General features: G+C 43.5%; 1 protein-coding gene across 2 annotated transcripts in view; it reads left to right on the top strand.

The window, feature by feature from the left end:
• The window catches only part of CYLD (CYLD lysine 63 deubiquitinase), a 40178-nt gene extending 20195 nt beyond the window's left edge, over positions 1–19983 (top strand). For both annotated transcript variants that reach the window (XM_081118471.1, XM_081118470.1), the window contains exons 8-18: positions 1758–2137; positions 2975–3140; positions 4417–4558; positions 6015–6137; positions 11714–11805; positions 12573–12639; positions 15494–15626; positions 16522–16630; positions 17425–17543; positions 17809–18025; positions 19462–19983. In XM_081118471.1, coding sequence (XP_080974597.1) covers positions 1758–2137; positions 2975–3140; positions 4417–4558; positions 6015–6137; positions 11714–11805; positions 12573–12639; positions 15494–15626; positions 16522–16630; positions 17425–17543; positions 17809–18025; positions 19462–19646 — 1733 coding nt within the window. In that variant the 3' untranslated portion in view covers positions 19647–19983. The remainder of the gene's footprint in view (positions 1–1757; positions 2138–2974; positions 3141–4416; positions 4559–6014; positions 6138–11713; positions 11806–12572; positions 12640–15493; positions 15627–16521; positions 16631–17424; positions 17544–17808; positions 18026–19461) is intronic.
• Positions 19984–21464: the final 1481 nt, after the last annotated feature.

Raw genomic sequence — 21464 nt, 5'->3', positions numbered from 1 at the left:
AGAGCTTTTTAAGTTTGTACATGTAGACAGCATACTCCCAGTTCTGCATATTTTGAGCTTTGTATACAAGGAATTGGACTGTATGTGTGTTGTGTGATTTCCGTCCTCAACATTATGATTCTCAGATTCCTCCGAGTTCTGGTGCATGATCATGATTTTTCATTGCTGTGTAGCCTTCCATATGAATATACCACAATGTAAATTACCCATTCAGCCATCAATAGACATTTGAATTATAACCAGCTTGAAATCGACATTCTTATACGTGCCTGGGGTCTGTAACTGCGAGTGGAGCCACTGGTCATGGGAGGTGTACCCCTTTTCTGTACCGATTGCCCAGAGTGGCCCCACCAGCTCGCATGCCCGTCGGCATCGTGCAAGGCAATTGCTCGTTCCTCACCCTCACCAGTGGTTCTGTTCTGAGACCTCTGACTTTTTAAATGTCAGCTTAGACCTTCTTTCATCTGTTTGCTAGTGAGGGCAAGAATCTTTTCATCGATTTGTTGGTGGTTTAGGTTTCTTCTTTTGTGAGTTGCCTTTTCAAGTCTAGTGTTTTTTGTCGTCTTCTTTCTGATTTGTAGACCTTTCTCAAATTCTAATCCTTTGTTGGGCACAGGATTGAAGTAATTTCTTCTTGTTCGTGGCTCATCTTTTCACTCGTACTGTGATGCCTTTTAATGAACACGTAGCTCTTAGTTTTCGCATGGCTGTGTTCTTCAGGCTTTTCCTTTACTGTTTGTAGACTCATGTTTAAGAAGTTCTTCCTTTACTGAAGTCTAAAGAACAGTCTTCTGTGCTGTCTTCTGAAAATTTATAGTTTTGCCTTTCACATTTGTTTTTAAGCCACTTGAAATGATTTTTGTGTAGAGTGTGGATACCTGATTGTCTCCGCACTGTTTATTAAGCTCTTTCTTTCCCCACTGTCACAGTGCCTGCCTGGCAACCGTATGAGTCATTTCAGGGAAACAGCTTTCGGCCTTGGGGTCTCTTTATCGTATGTTTGTTTTCATGAATTTCTGGTTTTGTCTTTATTCTTTCCTCTTGCCTACTTTTTTGTTTTTCTAACATTTTAAGAATTGTTTTTATTTATTGGTTGATGAGAGAGAGAGAGAGAGGGAGAGGGAAACATGGATTTGCTGTTCCACTTATTTACACATCATTGGTTGCTGCTCGTATGCGCCCTGACGGGATTAAACCGACAACCTTGGTTATCAGGACGATGCTCTAACCAACTGAGCTATCCAGCCCGGGCCTCTGACTTCTCAGGTTGTATGCTGAATTCACTAATCTCTTTTTCTTTTTCTAAAATAAACTATTAAATCTATACATTTCCTTTAGAGGTCTTACTTTAGCCATGTTCCACATAGGCTTGTTTTTCTCTTTTTTTCCCCTCCTTTATTTTAAAAATTTACGTCATCATTTTTTCTTTGATCCATTTGCTATTTAGCAGCATCTTTAAGAAATTTTTTGGTATCTTTTGTGGTGGTTTCTAACTTCACTGTATTATGGACAAAACAGAACCTCTGCAGTACTAATCAATACTAGGTTTCTTTGGTTTGGACAGTTGGGTGGAGAAGGTGGAGGTAGGTGGAGAGTGAAGAGCACTGGTCAGGGGGTATCTATTCTGTGGTGCCTGCGAGAGACCCACTGAGAGGTCAAGTGGGCAGTGGACCAGATGTGCACATTAATTTGTAGGGCTGTAGGGCATATTTAACATTATTGAATACATTTCTCTAATTAAGAGTAACTCTTTATAGTTGCCGAAGATTCTGCAAAGTCGCTTACAGAGCTGTCTCCAGAGTTGGGACGAGACTCGCCACCGCTGCAGCCTCCCTCCATGAACTCACTATCCAGCGAGAACAGATTCCACTCTTTGCCATTCAGCTTGACAAAGATGCCCAACACCAACGGGAGCATTGGCCACAGCCCGCTCTCTCTGTCCGTGCAGTCTGTGATGGGCGAGCTGAACAGCGCCCCCGTCCAGGACAGCACGCCTGTGTCCGCATCTCCGGGGAGCGCCCACGGTCTGGAGGTGGGCTCACTGGCGGAAGTGAAAGAGAACCCACCTTTCTATGGGGTGATCCGCTGGATCGGGCAGCCACCGGGACTCAACGAAGTTCTCGCTGGGCTGGAACTGGTAACTTCATTCCTCCTAAAAATTGCACTTCTCTGCTATCTAGGATTTTGTAGATTTTCCCCTATTATATGCTTTTGGTGAAATGTGTGTTGTCAGAAGAGCCATCACTCGAGCACAGTTTCATTACCATGTCGCCTGACCTCCTCTGCCACCCCTTGAGCACCTGGTCACTTGTCCTAAGTGATAGCAGGTCATCGTCCAAAGGATAATAGAGCTTTAGGTTCATATGTTTAGGCTCATTGTGTTAAACAGAATACAGTAAGGGAAGCAAGGCCTTCATCAGCTTCTCTCTCTCTCTCAGCCTCCCACCTCCCAGTCAGGTCTAATATTTATATCATTGGCTTTAAGACTAATCACCATTTTAAGAAATGCTTCGGATCTTTGCTAGAGGGAGAGATTTTCCCTTTGGAGATTAAGAAAGTATATTGTTTGATATTACATAATCAGGAGAGGGGAATTTGAGTACATTTAGCTTTTATTTAAATATGTTTCTCGTTTTATTTGTATGCTAGTGAATGCTGGTTTTTTCAGGATAAAATGAATAGCCTCTTCTCCCTGCCCCCAAGTTTTAATACTTTGGAAAAGATGCAAGAGAGTCAGTTATCCAGAGCAGGTTCAAGCATGTCTTTGGAAGGGAATCCAGAAAGGACTTCATGCTGGATTGAGGAGTTAATTTCTTAAATCATTGGCTGATTAGTCAGCCCCTTTTAGATGGAGTTTCTTAGTACAGGTGTGGTGCAGAATTCAGAGAAAGGGTAAACTCAAAATACGCCTTAGTCCTTTGAACACCGTCTTTGCAAGAACCCAAGTGATGCAGTGGGTGCTTCTCTTCACCAGGAAGACGAATGTGCGGGCTGCACGGACGGGACCTTCCGGGGCACCCGGTACTTCACCTGTGCCCTGAAGAAGGCGCTCTTTGTCAAGCTGAAGAGCTGCAGGCCCGACTCGAGGTTCGCATCCCTGCAGCCGGTCTCCAATCAGATTGAGCGCTGCAACTCCCTAGGTACGTGCCTGCCTCCCACTTCTTGCCCATCTGGAGCGACTCTAGGTCTGATCTCGGGCCACGTGGCAGTAGGCAGTGGTGGCTGTGTAGATGCGTGTATCGTCAGCATTCATTAGTCAAGTTGTTACCTGGTATGTAAGAAAGTTACAGTTATCTTAACGGGACATTAAAAAAAATTACTCAGGAAAACATGTTTGAGATTTAAAAAATGAAAAATAGATGGATTTACTTTTCTTTTCCTGGGGATCACAAACACTTAATTTTCAACAGCTCAGGAGGCAGGTAGGTGGCCAGCGTGGCTCAGTGGTTGAGCGTCGACCTATGAACTAGGAGGTCAGGGCTAGATTCCCAGTCAGGACACATGCTCGTGTTGTAGGCTCGATCCCCAGTAGGGGCCTGCAGAAGGCAGCCGATTAGTGACTCTCTCTCATCATTGATGTTTCTATCTCCCTCTCCCTTCCTCTCTCTGAAATCAATAAAAAAAACAAAAAAAAAAAAACAAAAAAAACTGTATTTATAGGAAGGCAGCACTGGTATAAGTAGTAGTTTAGGCCAGGCCGGCGTGGCTCAGCGGTTGAGCGTCGACCTAGGCTCCAGGAGATCGTGGTTCGATTCCTGGTCAGGGCACATGCCCAGGTTGTGGGCTCGATCCCCAGCAGGGGGCGTGCAGGAGGCAGCTGATCAGTGACTCTCATCATTGATGTTTCTCTCTCTCCCTCTCCCTTCCTCTCTCTGAAGTCAATAAAGACATATGAAAAAAGAAGTAGTTTCGATTGCTTGATGAGGATGGAGCTCGTTGCCTGTAAGGCAGCGGTTCCTGGTGCTGCCCCTTTCTTCTGGGTGGTGGTGGTAAAGCATTTCAAGGGCTCAACAGACGTAAATAGGAAAACCGTCCTTATGAAAAACAGCTCTCATTACAGCTGAAACTGTACTTCAGAATTTTTGTTTTCTTTTCCAACTTTAAATGAAACATCTTCAGACAGATAGTAAAATATTTGGGGAACAAAACATATCATTGGCAGGTGTTTCTTTGCATTAATTACTTAGTGTTCTGAAGTGGTCTCTGACTGTGAAGGACGTGAGGCTGAAGGTGCGCAGCAGTGTTTTACAAGCCCCGCTGAGTAGCGGTGAACCCAAACCAGCCCTTAACTCAGCTTTCAGTTGAGAAACAAATTTTGCATCAAAATGCAAAAAAAACCTATTTTAAGTGTAGACATATACAGGAATGCCTATTGCCATAGTTAAAGAATTACTGTTTTCATTTTCATCTCTTTAGCCTTTGGAGGCTACTTAAGTGAAGTAGTGGAAGAAAATACTCCACCGAAAATGGAAAAGGAAGGTTTGGAGATAATGATTGGAAAGAAGAAAGGCATCCAAGGGCATTACAATTCTTGTTACTTAGACTCGACCTTATTCTGGTAAGTTTACCATCAGCTCGGGAGGAATACCGTGCTCTGGGGGCAGGGGCGTGGGGGGTGTGTGTGAGTGAGTGGGGGGTGAGTGAGAGACAGACAGACAGATTGCTAACTGCCTCTGAGGAAAGCAAAAGGGAGGCTTGCGTTTCATTACACACTCCTTGGATGCTGTTGACTGTTGTCTCATGAACCTGTATCCAAAAAACTAACCTGTGGTGTAACGAGATGAAGGATGCCTAAGAGGTGAGTGACCGTATCCCAGGTGCAGCCGCTGGCCTAGGGTGTGTGGGAAGCCACGTGCCTGCCGAGGGGAAGAGCAGCGTCTGGCGCGCACATCAGATGGCCTGAGTGGCCGTAAGCCCCTGGCTGGAGGGTGTGTTTGCTTCACTAGGTAGAGGGGATCGTAGAATGACTTTACGTAAAGAATTGTTTTCAGGAGAAGTGTAGTCTCCTCGTATGTGTAATTTATTCCCAAGTGGACCAACTTAACGTGGCAAGAAGTTTTACACTGGAGAGTGGACCAAGCACACAGCCAGGCGTGGTGAGAGTGACCTGCTGGCTCCCTGCAGCTGGGGCAGGGGAAAGGACGGTTGTGGGGTGTTGGAAACTTAGAGGGAGGGCAGAGAATAAAAATGGTTTTGAGGGCAGAATATACTTTCAGTCTCAGATGTGTTGACAAAAGCAAGAATTGATACAATATTCTTTAGGTTTCCTGATACAAAATCTTTTTTAGCAAAATGTTTTTCTTTGATACCAGAAGTTACCGCTGTCACTCACAAGAGATTTTGGCATTTAAAGATTTGATTTAGACTCTGCCCTGGGCGCGGGGGGAGACTAGCATGTACCTTGTGTGCGCTATGTGTTGGCTGTGTGTTCACCCCGGGGACTCAGTTTGCAGACTTCCTCCCTGTTGTCTCTTTGCCCTGTTGTCTCTTTGCCCTTTTTCAAAGATGTTTCCCCAAATAGTGAAAACATATTTTAATCCTTTAACACAGTCAGTCTCTAGCTTGCCTTCTTTTTTTTAAGAGGATGTTTTTCCCGTTGCTTTTCAGAGAGAATGGAAGGGAGAGAGAGAAACATTGATGTGAGAGACACACTGATTGGTTGCCTCCCGCACGCAGTCGGGCCTTCGACCAAGCGAGTAGTGACCTTGGTCATAATCGAAACTGGGGCCCTTCAGTCCTCAGACTGACGCACTAACCACTGAGCCCCCCGGCCCGGACTCCAGCCTGCCGTCTGGACACTGGTCGCCTTCTTAACCTGGAAGGATCTCCAGGCCCCGACGATGGAGCCGTGGGACCCTACCAGGGCTCCTGGGATCCTGTATCATGAATTTGCTTGTTATTTGTTCTCTAGACTTTGTGGTTTTTCTCTTCGCATTCTTTTCAGTATGTATTTCTCAAGAAAAAATTAAAAAATAGGCTTACAGCATGAGGAAAATACTCTTTCTGTTTTGCAGCTTGTTTGCCTTTAGCTCCGTCCTGGACACGGTGCTGCTTAGACCCAAGGAGAAGGACGACGTGGAGTATTACAGCGAAACCCAGGAGCTCCTGCGCACGGAGATCGTGAACCCGCTCAGGATGTGAGTGCAGCCCTGCCGCTTCCTTAGCTGGTTAAATGCATCATTATTGTTGAGAGTACTACAGATGTCCCCCTTTTTTCCCCATAGACCCCCCTCCACCCTGCATCCGCCCCCCAAGCCCCAGGCCTTCCCCACATTACTGTCCATGGGTTATGCACATATGCATAGAAGTTCTCTGATTAACCTCTCCCCACTCCCCCACCCCCTCCTTCCCTCTGAGCTCCCTCAGTCTGTTCCATGCTTCTGTGTCTCTGGATCTATTTTGTTCCTCAGTCTGTTTTGTTCGTTAGATTCCACATATGAGTGAGATCATGTAAAACTGAGTCAGGAAGAATCAGAAAACCTGAATGGGCCAATAACAAGTGATGAAATCAAAGCAGAAATAAAAAAAGTCCCAGCAAACAAAAGTGCTGGTCTGGATGGCTTCACAGGGGAGCTTTCTAATTCTTTTAGTTGTCGCGTTAGTTTACCAAAAATTTTTCTTGCTTTTTGAGGTAGGCCAGCAGGGCTACGAACTTCCCTCTCAGGACTGCTTCACTGTGTCCCATAGATTTGGGTTGTTGTGTGTTCATTTTCATTTGTTTCCAGGAAGTTTTTTATTTCTTTCTTGATCTTATTGGTAACCCGTCATTGTTTAATAACATGCTATTTAGCCTCCATATGTTTGATTATTTTTGAGTGTTTTTACTGTAGTTGATTTTTAATTTCATGCCCTTGTGATCTGAGATGCTTGATATGATTTCAATCTTCTTGAACTTGTAGAGACTTGTTTTGTGTCCTAACATGTGGTCTGTCTATGAGAATGGCCCATGTGCAACTTGAGAGGAATGTATATTCTGCAGCTTTGGGATGAAATGTTCTGTAAATATCAGTTAAATCTATCTGATCTAGTGTGCCATTTAGAGTCACTCTTTCTGTGTTGTTTTTTTGTCTCGAAGATCTAATCCAGTGAAGTCAGTGGGGTGTTAAAGTCCCCGACTATGTCTGTATTGCTGTTGATCTCTCCCTCAAAGTCCTTAAGGTTATTATTGATAAATCCTTCTTTCTTGCCATTTTAATTCTTTATGCCTATGTTTCTCTATTTCTTCCTGTTATTACAGCAGTCTCTTTAACATTTCTTGCAATACTTCTATTTCTACTTCTCATTACAGCAGTCCCTTTAACATTTCCTGCAATGCTGGTTTGGTGGTGATAAACTCCTTTAGCCTTTTTTTTTTTTTTTTGTCTGGGAAGCTCTTTATTTCACCATCTATCTTGAATGATAGCCTTGTTGGATAGAGTACTCTTGATTTCAGTTCCTTGCTTTTCATTACCTTGAATACTTCATGCCATTCTCTTCTGGTCTATAGTGTTTCTGATGAGAAATCAGCTGATAGCCTTATGGGAGCTCCTTTGTAGGTAACAGATTGCTTTTCTCTTGCTGCCTTTAAGATTCGCTCTTTGTCTTGAATTTTTGGCATTTTAATTATGATGTATCTGGGTGTGGGCCTCTTTGGGTTCTTCTTGCTTGGGACTCTCTGTGCCTCCTGAACTTGTGTGAGTTTTTCCTTGACCAGGTTAGGGAAGTTTTGTGTCATTATTTCTTCAAACAGATTCTCTAACCCTTGCTTACTTTCTACCTTCTCTGGCACTCCTATGATGTGAATATTGTTATGTTTCATGTTGTCCCACAGCTCCCTTAGACTGCCCTCCTGTTTTTTAATTGTTTTTTTCTTTTTGGATCTCTGATTGAGTGATCTTTTTCTACCTTGTCTTCTAATTCACTGATCCGATCCTCAGCTTCCTCTAATCTGCTGTTTATTCCTTCCAGTGTGTTCTTTATTTCTGCTGTCATTCTTAATTTCCTTCATAGTTTCCATATCTTTTTCATGCTGTTGAGCATCCTTACAATCAGTATTTTGAACTCTGTATCTGATAGATTGCTTATCTTTGTTTCATTTGGCTCTTTTTCTGGAGACCTCTCTTGTTCTTTAATTTGGGGCTTGTTTTTTTGTTTCCCCATTTTGGCTCCCTATTTGGGTTTGTTTCTATGTATTAGGTAGGCCTGCTAGGAGTCTCAGTCTTTTTGGACCATTTCTGGTACAGGCCAATGTCAGACGCTGTTTGTGACTGGCCTTGAGTACCCTCTTTGGAGCTATAAACAACCCACAGCGTGAGGTCCCCTCTGTTGGGGCTGGGTGTGTATGGACAGGACCAAGAGGCACAGCAAAGTCTGCTTTTCCAAGGCCTGGGTCCAGAAGCAAATCAGGCAAAGACTCAAAGCACTCTGAGATCTGCCTCTGCCTGCAGGCTGATTCATCTGATTCTTTTAATGAGTCTCAGGCTGTAGAAACTCCCCGGGTTAGGGCGAGAGGTTTTCCAGCAAGGTGGGGCAATTGCTTCCCCCTCAGGCAAAAGCTGCTTGGAAGGAAAATGTCTGCCTCTGCAGTATGGGGGAATGACTCAGCAAAGGAATCCAGAGGGGTGCCCTCTGAGCTCTATCTCCAGAGGCCACAACCCTAGATTCTCCTCACACAGCTGCAGTCCATTCTACCCTTCCTCTGCCGGAGCCCAAGGTGAGTGGACAGGAAACTCTGTGCGTTCACTCTTTAAGAGGGTGCCTGCATTTCCAGCCATATCTCCCTGGCAGACAGAAACCCAGCTGCTTTTCACAGCCAGGTGTTATGTGGACAGGTTTTTCAATTCTGATGCTCTGGGCTGGGGAGCCCAACCTGAGCTGTAGGCCCCAGAGTCCTCAGTGGGACCCCTCCACAGCTGCACTATTTCTCTGGACTTTCAGCTGCTGCCTGTGGGAGCCCAGCCAGCCCTCTTGTGCCTCTGCACCTCCTACCAGTCTCTAGTGGTCTCCACTTTTCCCCCTTGGTTATGAGGGTGCTCCCCAGCTCATCTGCAGTTGCAGTTGATTATTCAGGATGGTTTTTCTCAATTTTAGTTGTAATTCCAGTTTGGTCCTGGAAGAGTGTCAGTGTAGCTTCCACTCAATCTGCCACCATCTTTAATCTCCCTGCAGAATTATTTTTGCTTATACCTGGTGTCCTAGTTGCTGTTTCTTTGTAGAATAATTAATTTATGCCTGGTTTTTATTTATTAAGAAATGGGTGGAAACTCATTGCCTTGATGTAGCTTTAATAATTTTTTTAACCTTTGGTCCTTGTACTGCGTTTACTCATTTACTTTCTTAAATCTGGCCAAGGTATAGCATGTAGTGTGTGCCATGAAGTGATGAAACCATTTGGTGGAGTTTGCTACAATTTAGCAATTGTAGGAGCTGTAGAAAAAGCAGATACAGTGGGATTCCTATCTTCTGAAAGAGTTCATTCTAACACTCTGACAGTCATCATGCCTATTAGTCTAATCGATACACTCTGGCTTCTTAAACTTAATTTTATTTGAGAAAAAAGGAGCAAGGGAAAATTTTTATTTGTAGAGTAGCTACTCTTTATTCTTTTGTATTAGAAACAAATGATGTGTATCTTATCAACACATTTCTTGGTTAAAGGAATATATTTAGACCTCCACCTCCCTTAAAAAGATTATGTTTTTGGTCCTTTCCTAGTTTAAGAACTATAGATATGTCTTTCTTTGGCCACAGGAAGCAATTGTAATGGTTACAAATATAAGCGACGAGACATCTCATAAGGACTTTGATACATAGCAATAGAAATATGTGATCATGTCTCATTGTAAACCTTAAACTATGAGGAGTTAGGGCCATAGAGTATAAAACCAACCTGTCCATTCAGGAATATAGGGAGCACACTATATAATTTAAAATCCATACTAAATAAAATTATATTTTGTGCCATACTTTTCTTATTTAACAATTAAAATAAAAATAGCTTGAAATAAGATTTTGACCTAAAAATTCAGAAATATAATAAAAAAATCCTGAAATATAATGAGCATTCAGAATGACGTACTGTACAACATGCTAGGAAAGGAAATTATAAGTGAATAGATTTCCTACAGATATCTTTTGATTTCCTAAATTCTGTAGTGATGAAAATGTGTAGTTTTTACTCCTGAAGATAATGAGGCTTGATTTTTCCATCAATTATTTTGTATTATTTGTGTTATGCAAATTTTTAAACATACTGTATTCCCCCCACCCTCTCAGTGATTGATACGAGACAAGACAGAAGAAGTCCCAAACTCTAAGGCATGCTCCACTCCCTTCCTTCCGCCAAACACCGTAGCCCATTACCAGGCATTCTTAGGATACTGTTGTCCAACCAGTTAAGAGTCACGGTTACCTGGGCTGTGTCACCCTGTTTGCCGGCCCTCAGGGTTCCCTGTGTCTGCAGCCTCATAGCTGTGTCAAAGCTGACTGGTTTTATTTGGTACTGAAAGCCCTGCTTTCTGCATTTCAAGCTCCTCAAAGGCACAGACCCTTTTTTCTCACCTTCCTCATTTTTGCATTCCCAGCAGCTAAAAGGTCAGACTACTATGTAAGCACTAGGTGTTCAATATATGTTGGCTGCAGAGTTAAGGAGGGAATGAATAGTCGATATAAAAAGTGGCTATAGGATTAGCCAGACAGTGGTTAGTGTTTCAGCCCCAGGACCGAAGGGTCTCAAGTTTGATTCCGGTTAAGGGCACGTCAGTTGCAGGCTCGATCCCCTACCCCAGTCTGGGCGCGTGCGGGAGGCAACCAGTTGATGTGTCTCTCCCTTTGGTGTCTCTCTCTCCCTTCCACTCTCTCTGAAAAGCAATGAAAAAAATATTCTTGGGTGAAGATTAAGAAAAAAAGATCAGCCATTAGCCAGATCTGACTGGCCCTTCATAAGCCCACAGCAGCCTCTGGCTTCTCTTCTGATGCCATTGTTAGAATAAGAATTTGTCACAGATTGACCTTGAACATATTGAAGGTATCCTATATTCCGACAAAGATGAGAGAAAGTCACAATTATGATGATGGCTTGATTGCAGATTTTAGATTTCAGTTTCTTATCGGTGACCCTGGTGTCTGTTTCATCCTTTAGCACTGAAAGAACTCTCTCAGAATTGTTTGTTCTCTTCTATAAAGTACGCTTCAATTTCTTAAGCAAGTAGTAGTAAAAATCCAGTCACCATAAATTAAACTATTTTTTCTTTTATTAGTATGGGGTAGTTATTTTTAGGGTATAATAGTGTCTGGGATAATTCTGATTCTAGATTCTTTTGTTTTTTTGAAATATGTTTTTAGTGATTTCAGAGAGAGAAAGGGAGAGGGAGAGAGAAGCATCACTGATGAGAGAGAATCATCGATCAGCTGCCTCCTGCACGCCCCCTCTGGGGATTGGGCGGGCCACCCCGGCGTGGGCCCTGACCAGGAATCTAACTGGTGACCTCCTGGTTCATGGGTTGATGCTCAACCAGTGAGCCACACCAGCTGTGCTGATTCTAGATTCCTAATTTTTCAAACCTCATTCTAATAAATTCAATAAAAGGAAAAACAAAGAAGCCTATAATTGTATTTTTCAAAATAGTTGTCTAGCCTATTGATTTATGACATGGTACAGTTATATCAGATATGTGTGATTATCAAAATATATTGATTTAATGTATATGTATTAATTCATATTTTTTACTAACAGATATGGATATGTGTGTGCAACAAAGATTATGAAACTGAGGAAAATACTTGAAAAAGTTGAGGCTGCATCAGGATTTACCTCTGAGGAGAAAGGTGACTGTGTTACCTCGCAGGAGATGCACTAAAGAGCTTGGGAGCACGTGCTGCACGATTGGCTTGGCCAGATACGGGCCTGTGTTGTTGTGGGAGCTTATTTCACGATAGAAGCTTCTATGTGATGCACAGCTTCCTCCCTTTTTAAATATGCCGTCTCTCTCCTAAAAGGCAGTAGTGACGTGGAATAGTGGACCTGAGAAGCTGGCTGGTTGTACGGGTTAAAGGGATACATGGGCGTTTCCTTCCCACCTGGGCTCTCTCCGTGGGCAGGGTTGCACTGGCTCAGCCACATTGTCCCACCTCGTCCTCATCACAGAGGGACGCGGTTACGGTCAGAGTCAGGGGTTCCGTCTGTTCATAGCTGACGGCTGTACTCAGAGATTCAGCTCCCCACTTTGAATGTGTTGACAGCATATTGAACTAGCTGTACTGTTCAGGGACTCAATAAGTATTTAAATGTCAGGAAAATGCAAGGTCGTACTTCAATTTCATTTAACTTAAACCCATCAAAAGAAATTAGAATTATTTCACTATATGTGAATTATTATACTTTTTCAAATGCAATAAAGTTACAACAAAATTAGAACTTAATACTTCATCATATCCTTTGTAATTTTAGTTAGAAAAACTTGAGAACTGTGCTTTTAATTGAAATAAGATTGATTGTGAAATTGAATTGGGTATAGGATTATGACTGCTGTAAAAAATAGAATGATTTTAAAGTGTTGTCAGTGACTTATTTGATTTTTTTAATTTTCTCCTAGATCCTGAAGAATTCTTGAATATCTTGTTTCATCATATTTTAAGGGTAGAACCATTGTTAAAAATAAGGTAACTTTTAACTTTTTGTAGAAGTGCTGAAAACAGACAGTTCTCGTTTCCACTGCTACCATCCAACAGACACAAGTCCTTGTGACCACTTCATGTATTTGTTTAGGGATCTTCATAGCCTGTACTGCATATTAATCTTACATTGTCTTCACACTGTTACACTTGACCTGAGGGATGAAGCCCATGTACATCTGTGCTTTTAATTGTCACCCTAGCAATAAATGTCATTGCAAATCATCTTCTTGTAAAACTTTATAGGTACTTTGTACTGTAGGTTCATGAAACCTTTTTGAGAGAATCTTATCCCACCCTGATCGAACACAGTGAAACACTGACACCACCACTCACAAGTTAATTTGCCTGGAATTAGCTCCTGTTCCCAGCTCTGTCACGTAGCCTTTCCTCTGTCAGAGGGGAAGCCTTGAACTCACACAGGAAGGTTCCTCCTGAGGCCTCGAAGTAGTGAACTTTTTCAGGTAGTTTGAATGCTGAACCTTTCTATGTTTTAGTCGTCTCTCTGTTGAAAATCTTGCTAATATGCTATTTATTTCCCTAAAATTTAATCACAGACAAGAATCTTACTCATTTCTGCCTTACGTGATGTGCTTGCTGCCAGTGTTGAACTGATAGATATGGAGAAAGAGGGGCGCAGTACCAACAACTATATTTCGAAACTGTTTTGGGTGTTCTCACTAATGGAATAAGGCAGGATACATAAGCGTCAAGAGTGCATATTTATTATCTGATCAGAGATGGTAATGGCTGTATGTGCACCTAGAAAATTCTAGAGAGTTGTTTGGAAACGACTAGTATTAATAAAGAATTTATAATTTGACCATGTAGGGAAACCATGGAAAAATCAATAGAATTTCTGTGTACCCTCCAGCAAGTATGAAAAGGGGATAATTTCATATTTTATGAAAGTATAAATTGCCAAGAAATCAATTTCATTGAGATAGGTTTTTTAAAAGACTTGCACAGAAGTGAAAGCTGACTTGATTAGTTAATGAGAGAGTTTGTGTTCTAAGTAGAAAGATTGAATAACTTAAAGATACTAGGTTTTTACAAAATAATTTACACATAAGCAAGACCTTAATTTAAAAAAAAACTCAGTAAGGTGATTTTAGAGTTTGCTACAAGATGAAATAGGTGAAAGCATTGAATTTTAAAAAAAGAATTCTATAATCTGTGAAAGTAAAGCAAAAGATATTAAAACTGTGATACTGGTATAAGATTAGAAATTCTGATCAATAGATCTGGACAGAAAGCTCAGAAATAGAATGAACTACATGTAGCATTTCAGCCTTCAAACACAAACGAGGAAAGAAAGGTATATTTAACCCATGATGTAGGAAATCTAGCAGGGAATTTGGGAGGAAGAAGTCACTTTTGTTTTTCATCTTGAAATAAATTCCAGATGATTAAAATAGTTGTCACCTTCTTTGTCCTAGCCCAACACACCTTAGAGATATTATACTCCCAGTAATAACACAAGATGTGCCCTGCAGGGCTCTCAGGGCATCGGGGAGGGGTCACACACAGGAGCCTATCTCAGCTCTCAGGGCCTGTGGAGCTGAGGTGCACTGCCTCCTTCCCCCTTCAGCAGCCTCCTCATGTTGAGAATCCCTGGTTTAAAGATTATAAAAAGATATGGAAAGGTACTTTGAAAGTTAGCCCCCTTTCTCCCATGTGTCCTTTCTTTCTGCGGAGAGAGTCAGCTGCCGCAATAAACAGGACAAGTACCTTAATGTCTGGAACAGCCCCAGAATGCTCTTAAATGATGGAGGAGGCAAAACAAGGGCTTAGATGCCCAAGGATAAATGCATATTTGACAACAAAGTCAAACAAAAACAGAATTCCCAGGAATAGAGTAAAAAGTATATATATTTACATATATATATTGTATGGCTGAGAAGGGTACCTCACTGGAGGCAGCAGGCACAGCTAAAGAGAGAATTTCCCATTTGGAAGGTAGATCTGAAAAAATTACCCAGAATGTAGCTCAAAGGGGTAAGGAGTTAGAAAACAAGACAGAACAGATAAGAGGGAAGGAAGATAGATTCTAATTATAATTTTAGGAGGTGGCATCAGAAAGAATAGGGACTTGCAGGGAAGTGCCTGTCCTGCCCTAGATCTCAGGCCCTTCATTTCAGAAATGACAGGTTTGGTGTAGAAGCCTCTAAGGGTCTGTCCCATTTAGGCATGTAGGAATTTATTTTCCTGTTTCAACATTAAATGCAGTTTGCTGCTTTCCAGGTTTGGACAATACCAGTTTTACCCAGTTTAAAATTTTACCCACACATATTATCCAAATATTCAAAAAAGAATGTTTATAAAATAACGCACAAAATAAATTCACTTATATTGGTATTGTTAATTAAACACCTTGCTGACCAGCTATTTCGAGCCAGAACTTGCCCATGCAGCAGGCTACTTTTCCATACTTGAATACTCGTGACCAGTCAGCAAGGTGTTTAAAATTACTTAACCTCATATCTGCACTTACATTAATTTAAGTAATTAAGTTAACTCATGACCGGTCAGCAAGGTGTCAAGTTGAACCAAGTGATTTTAGCTTCTGGTTACAACACAGTGCTTCTTGATTGTGATGTTACTCCATTATTTTTCTCCTGATCCCTGATGAAAACTAGGACAAGAAATCATGTTTAAGGTCTTATGCAGAAGACATTTAATTATTTTATCTAAATTATTGTCTTTGCCCCATTGGTCTGAGTGTCCGAAGTTGCTTCATCAATTGTGTAGTTTTCTGTTCTCAAACACTGTTGGTGCAACTTCACGTTTTGATCTAAGAGTTTCATAAATAATGTGGGGGTTTTTCTGCATGTTTTTTTAGGTCAGCAGGTCAAAAAGTACAAGATTGTTACTTCTATCAAATTTTTATGGAAAAAAATGAGAAAGTTGGAGTTCCTACAATTCAGCAGTTGTTAGAATGGTCTTTTATCAACAGTAACCTGAAGTTTGCAGAGGTTAGTGATCATTACTTGTGTTTTATGTGAAAGTTCTTAAGAGTGTCGACTACTAGTAGATTCAATAACTGTTACCTTTAACTCACTGAGAACAGTTAGAAACACAAACTGTTAACAAAACACCAATTTTTCAAAAAAGTGCAGTGTTTCAATTTTGTCCCTGTAGAAAATGCCTTAGAATTAAGACTGAACTTTTTGGATTTTTGTGCCAAAGGAAATATCAAGCTAATTTGTAATTTGAAAACTTTTAAGTAGTTTAAAGCAAAGAAGATTTATGTGTGTTTTTTAAATGTTATTTTACCCAATTTAAAATTTTACCCTCGCATATTATCCAAATATCCAAAAAGGAATGTTTACAATAAGTAAGAGACAAAATAAATTGACTTTTATTGCTATTGTTAATGAACATGGGATGTTAGTTTTTATTAAGTGTCTGCTTATTAAGTGTCTTCATGATCTTAGTAGTTAGTATATGCTTGTAGCTTACTTTTATTGTATTCATATCTAAATGAATATTCTGGTAAAACCTTAACAGCTACAGTTATTTATTTGTTGAAATACAAGCAATAGTGTTCTTTAGTGATGACAGTTTATTATACTTGCAAAAACAATTTTTCCAAACCTTTGTTAAATACAAACCCAAAGCAGAGTGTCACTCTCGATAGTCACCGTGGTCTTTGAGACCCGAGGTTGCTCACCTGCCTGAGCGCTGCATGTTGTTGTGTGTCCATGGGAACTTGAACTCAGCCTTCACGTTCCACTTTCACACAGATTCTGCGTTACAGGCCATCGATGTGATGCTGAAACCACTGCTCCCTGAGCCAGCCATGACTGTTTCAGTCTCACTGGGAAAAGTCTTGTTCAGCACTTTGATTAAAGTACATCTTTTTTTTAGGCACCATCCTGTCTGATTATTCAGATGCCTCGGTTTGGAAAAGACTTTAAACTATTTAAGAAAATCTTTCCTTCTCTGGAATTAAATATAACAGATTTACTTGAAGACAGTAAGTATGAGAGTTCGTCATTTGCTCTGTTTGTTCTTGGAGGTAGTCCCAGGCCATTCTCATCCACTGTGAGAGGAGCAGGGTCGGAAGAGCCAGGAAATACTAAGCTGCCCACTTCAGTTCTAGGAATTTATTCTGAGAAAATAATCAGACATGCCAACAGATATTTTATGTGCAAACATGTTTATTGTTGCATGATTAAGAAGTTAGAAACAATTTATTATTAGCAAGAGGAGAGTTGTTAAATGAATTACAGTATATCCGTCCAAGGAAACCTGCTGTTTCCTGTGTTTGAAGACCTTTGTGAAAGTGGTCACGAAGTAACGTGAAGTGAAAGGTATGTCGATATTTTGTACAGGAGGAGCTGTAAACACACACGGCGCACACCCTCCGCTCCCCCCCCCCCCCCCCCGAGCTTTGTAGATGGGCAGGTGTGAAATGATTGGAGAAAGTTCACAGGGCTATTGACAGTGGTTATCTCTTGCTAACTGAAACTGTGGATGCTTTCAGTTTTCTTCTTTATACCATCTGTATCTTTGAATATTCATTAATAGACATTTTATAATCGGGGAAAGCACCCTAGAATATATTAATTTAAAAAATTGTCATTGGTTAGACACTGTCTTTAAAGTTATCCTGAATCCAAGGAATTCCAATTGAAAGCTGACGGGCATGGTGAAGGAGGGAGTTTTTTGAGTCCCTGAGCATTTTCTTTTTAAAGCTTAACTTTTAATCTTTTAAATGAAAGAATGCATTTTTTAAAGGCCCCTCCCCCCCCCCTGTCGCCACCTCAGCCCCCCGGCAGTGCCGCATCTGCGGAGGGCTGGCCATGTATGAGTGCAGAGAGTGCTACGAGGACCCCGACATCTCGGCCGGGAGCATCAAGCAGTTCTGCAAGACCTGCAACACTCAGGTGAGTCTGAAGTCCCTCCGCAGAGCAGCGCTCACTTCTTAAACAGGAAGTGAATGTGGTCGAAACAGACTGCAGGCTTTGAACATTTCAAACTCACAGTTAATGTCTAAAAATTCAGAATTATGTGGTATTGTTTGTGCCTCTTCTGTGCATCTGATGAGGCTCCCGTGAAGGACAGGTTGCTGGGAACAGGGAGGCTCAGGTCGAGGAAGCAGAGTCCGCTCATGAGAAACACTGAGCTTGGCTCGTTCACATTCCGCTGTAGGTCCACCTTCATCCCAAGAGACTGAACCATAAGTATAACCCGGTATCCCTGCCCAAAGACCTGCCCGACTGGGACTGGAGGCACGGCTGCATCCCCTGCCAGAAGATGGAGCTGTTCGCCGTCCTGTGCATAGAGACCAGCCACTACGTGGCCTTCGTGAAGTACGGCAAGGACGACTCCGCCTGGCTGTTCTTCGACAGCATGGCCGACCGGGACGGTAATTCACACGGCCTCCCCTCAGGCCACGGTGTCGCCTGCCGTGGGCAGCGCCTGGTGGGATGGTGTCCAAGGAGGACAGTGGTGTTTGGGGAAGGCTGTTCAGGATTAGCGGGGTTGGTCTGAAATCTTGACATGCGTTCACAGCCTGCTACTAAGGTAGCGGTCGTTACGCTGTGCTGTTGCGACGTGCAGAGGGTCTTCCTTGAAGGAGGAACCTGAGGTTCTCGTTTCAGGCCGAGGGGCTTTCTTCTCGGCTTCATCGCCTCGAACCTCCAGGCTCCTCTCCTCTGCACAAGCCCAGTTGCTGTGTGTTGAGGGCCCAGGGGCCAGGCTCTCTGGGAAGCACGTTACTCAGTAAATCCGTGCAGGATGGGAATCACTCCCGTTCTGTGCTGCTACAGCTGAGGCCTAGGTGCCTGCATTCGACTCAGTCTTTGCAACCTCAGTGCTCAGTGCTGGATGCTAACCCACCATGCTGTCTTCTCCGTGACAGAGCTGAGACAGGAGTAATGTGCCCTCTAAAAAGCCACCTGCTCTGCATGATTTGTTTCCTCCTGACACGGGGACCATTACCCCTCCTTGGCTGTTTCTCAGGCGCCTGGTGTTGAACAGCCACCAAGCCAGGGCATGTGAGGGACCCCACCCTTGGCAAGGCTGTGACTCTCCTGCGCCTCCACTCTTCCCCCCGCCACACTGTGCACAGCTCCAGTCCCCTTGTCCCGGGTGGCCCTGTGACAGCCTGGGACACCCCTGTGGAAGCCTCTTGACCAGAAGCCCGAGCTGTAAATGAGACTGGTTGACATTTCCTCGGTCTCAGACACCTGAGGGGATGGCACAGCCCCATTTGTACACGTGTCCCTGCCCCAGCTCAGTGTTCATTTAACATGAGACTCAGAAGCACGGGGTTTAAACATCCGGTAAAGCCACTGGGAGGCTGACCCAGCATCGCTCCTGGAATCCCCGAAACCACACCCATCAGCTTCATTCAGTCTGATGACCTGTGAGATAAAACCTGTGGGAGCTGCACAGGCACATGTAAAATAAGGGGCTAACCAGGTCAGCTCACTAGCTCTGCCCCCCCCGGCAGTGGGTCTCGGGGCGAGGGGGCGGGTGCAGGCAGGGGCCCGGGAAGGGGTGTGGGCGTCCGTCTGTGACACTTACTGAGCAGAGAGGAGCCTGGGACGTTGGGTTTGGACTTTGCTCAGGCTGTGTGTCCCTTTTCTTCACTCTTGGCCTCAGCATCCTCTCAGAAACCAAGAAGTGGGAACACTGTTGAGAGCAAAAGGAGGCTTTAACCCCTAGAAATCGGTAGGAAAGTCAGTCTTCCCGATCCTGGCAGATCTTACCTGAGCGGGGGCTTTGAGGGTGTGTGGGCGGGCGGGGAGCTGCGTGTGGAGAACGTGACCCTGAGCCGTGCTCTTCCTGTGTCCACAGGCGGTCAGAACGGCTTCAACATCCCCCAGGTGACCCCGTGCCCAGAAGTCCGGGAGTACCTGAAGATGTCCCCCGAGGACCTGCACTCCTTGGACTCCCGGCGGATCCAGGGCTGTGCACGCAGGCTGCTGTGCGATGCGTACATGTGCATGTACCAGAGCCCCACGATGAGCCTGTACAAGTAGGGGTGCCAGGCAGGTGCGAGGCTGCTGTGGGCGTGTCGCTCCCCCCTGCCGGCAGTGCTGTCCTCGTGGGGATGACCTTTCAGAAAAGAATTCCCATGTTTAAAACAAATTGCTTTTGTGTTACCGGAGTATTTAATAAGAAGCATTTTGCACTCTAGAAAGTATGTTTGTGTTGGTTTTTTAAGAAGTCTAAATGAAGTTATTAATAACTGAAGCTTGAAGTTAGGTGCGTTGCTCATATGATATTTTTGGAAGCATACAATTTTAATTGTGACAGTTTCAAACCTCTTCTAGTCCATTGAGAATGTAAATAAATGTGTCTTCTTTATGGACCAAGGATATGAAATCATCTTTCCTTTGTAGCTAATGGTTGCCCTGAGGAAGAAACACTTTGGTTTAATTAAGAGACCACTTTCAGTGCAGTTATTAAAGTTGTGCTGAGCTGACGTGTTAATGTTTCCTCGCTCGCGTGTGTGCCATCTGCCGAGTGTCCATGTCGCTGTGGTGGTGGTCGGAAAAGTACCTCGTTCCCTAATGGTGTTTTCTGTTTGTTCCGGGGTAGAGATAAAGGAGTGATTTTTGTCATTAAACATCCATTTTTTATGTAATTTTCAGGGGGGATTAGAGTGTGCAGCCATCGACACTCTTCATTCATGGTAACTGTCTGCCTGCAGTGTTTTTTTTCTGTGTTTTTTTGGGAAACTTTCTATTTTATGGAATGGGGTACAGTGAATTTTATTAAAGGGTTGAGGCGACACATGTCATTCTACACCAGTATATGGCCCATAGAAAATAAGTTTGGCACATGGAATGACTCATTAAAATTTCAGACATCTAACCTCTGCGAGTTGAGTAAGACTGTCCAGAGCTTAGGTGTGAGTGTTGGTCAGTGGGTCCCTCATGAAGCTCAGCTTGGTTTCACCTGAAGTGATGGCAGTTACGCATCAGGTATTTCACTTAAATGGTAGCAGCAGCTTTATTCTCCTCCTGGTTAAATAAGAAGAAATGGATGTTTTCTTAGCTGGTACACACAGTGTGTGTCTAGACAGTGGACATTGTAGACTGCTCATGGGTGTCAGTGCTGTGGCGTGTGCCATGATGGGTGCCGTGGCGTGTTCTGTGGCGGGTGCTATGGCGTGTGGCGTGTGCTGTGGTGGGTGCCGTGGTGGGTGCCGTGGCATGTTCTGTGGTGGGTGCTATGGCGTGTGGCGTGTGCTGTGGTGGGTGCCGTGGCATGTTCTGTGGTGGGTGCTATGGCGTGTGGCGTGTGCTGTGGTGGGTGCTGTGGTGGGTGCTGTGGCGTGTGCTGTGGTGGGTGCCGTGGCATGTTCTGTGGTGGGTGCTATGGCGTGTGGCGTGTGCTGTGGTGGGTGCTGTGGCGTGTTCTGTGGTGGGTGCTATGGCGTGTGGCGTGTGCTGTGGTGGGTGCTGTGGTGGGTGCTGTGGCGTGTTCTGTGGTGGGTGCTATGGCGTGTGGCGTGTGCTGTGGCGTGTGCTGTGGTGGGTGCTGTGGCATGTGCTGTGGTGTGCGTGTGCTCCGAGCATTGTTTCCTGGAATCTCTTCCTAACTGTGCAGAAGGACAGAAGAGTTGTCATAGTATATAGCACATGACTACATAAAACAGTGTCTAAAAGTAATGGAGAGAATCTTTGCAAACCTGCAGTTGTCTTTTAAAGGCGTGTCTACCCTTTGGGTTTATCATTCTTCTAATACTTACTGGCGCTATTAGTCATAATAAGGCACAAAAACTCCATCTTGTAATTTTTTCATTTTTGAAATGGAAGTGCTTTTGCATATGTTGAGATGGGCGGGGTGTT

This window comes from Miniopterus schreibersii (genome assembly GCF_964146895.1).
Source record: "Miniopterus schreibersii genome assembly, chromosome: 18".
NCBI classification, from domain to species: Eukaryota; Metazoa; Chordata; class Mammalia; order Chiroptera; family Miniopteridae; genus Miniopterus; species Miniopterus schreibersii.
The sequence above is the reverse complement of the archived record's forward strand: the minus strand, read 5'-3'. Positions and strand labels throughout refer to the sequence as shown.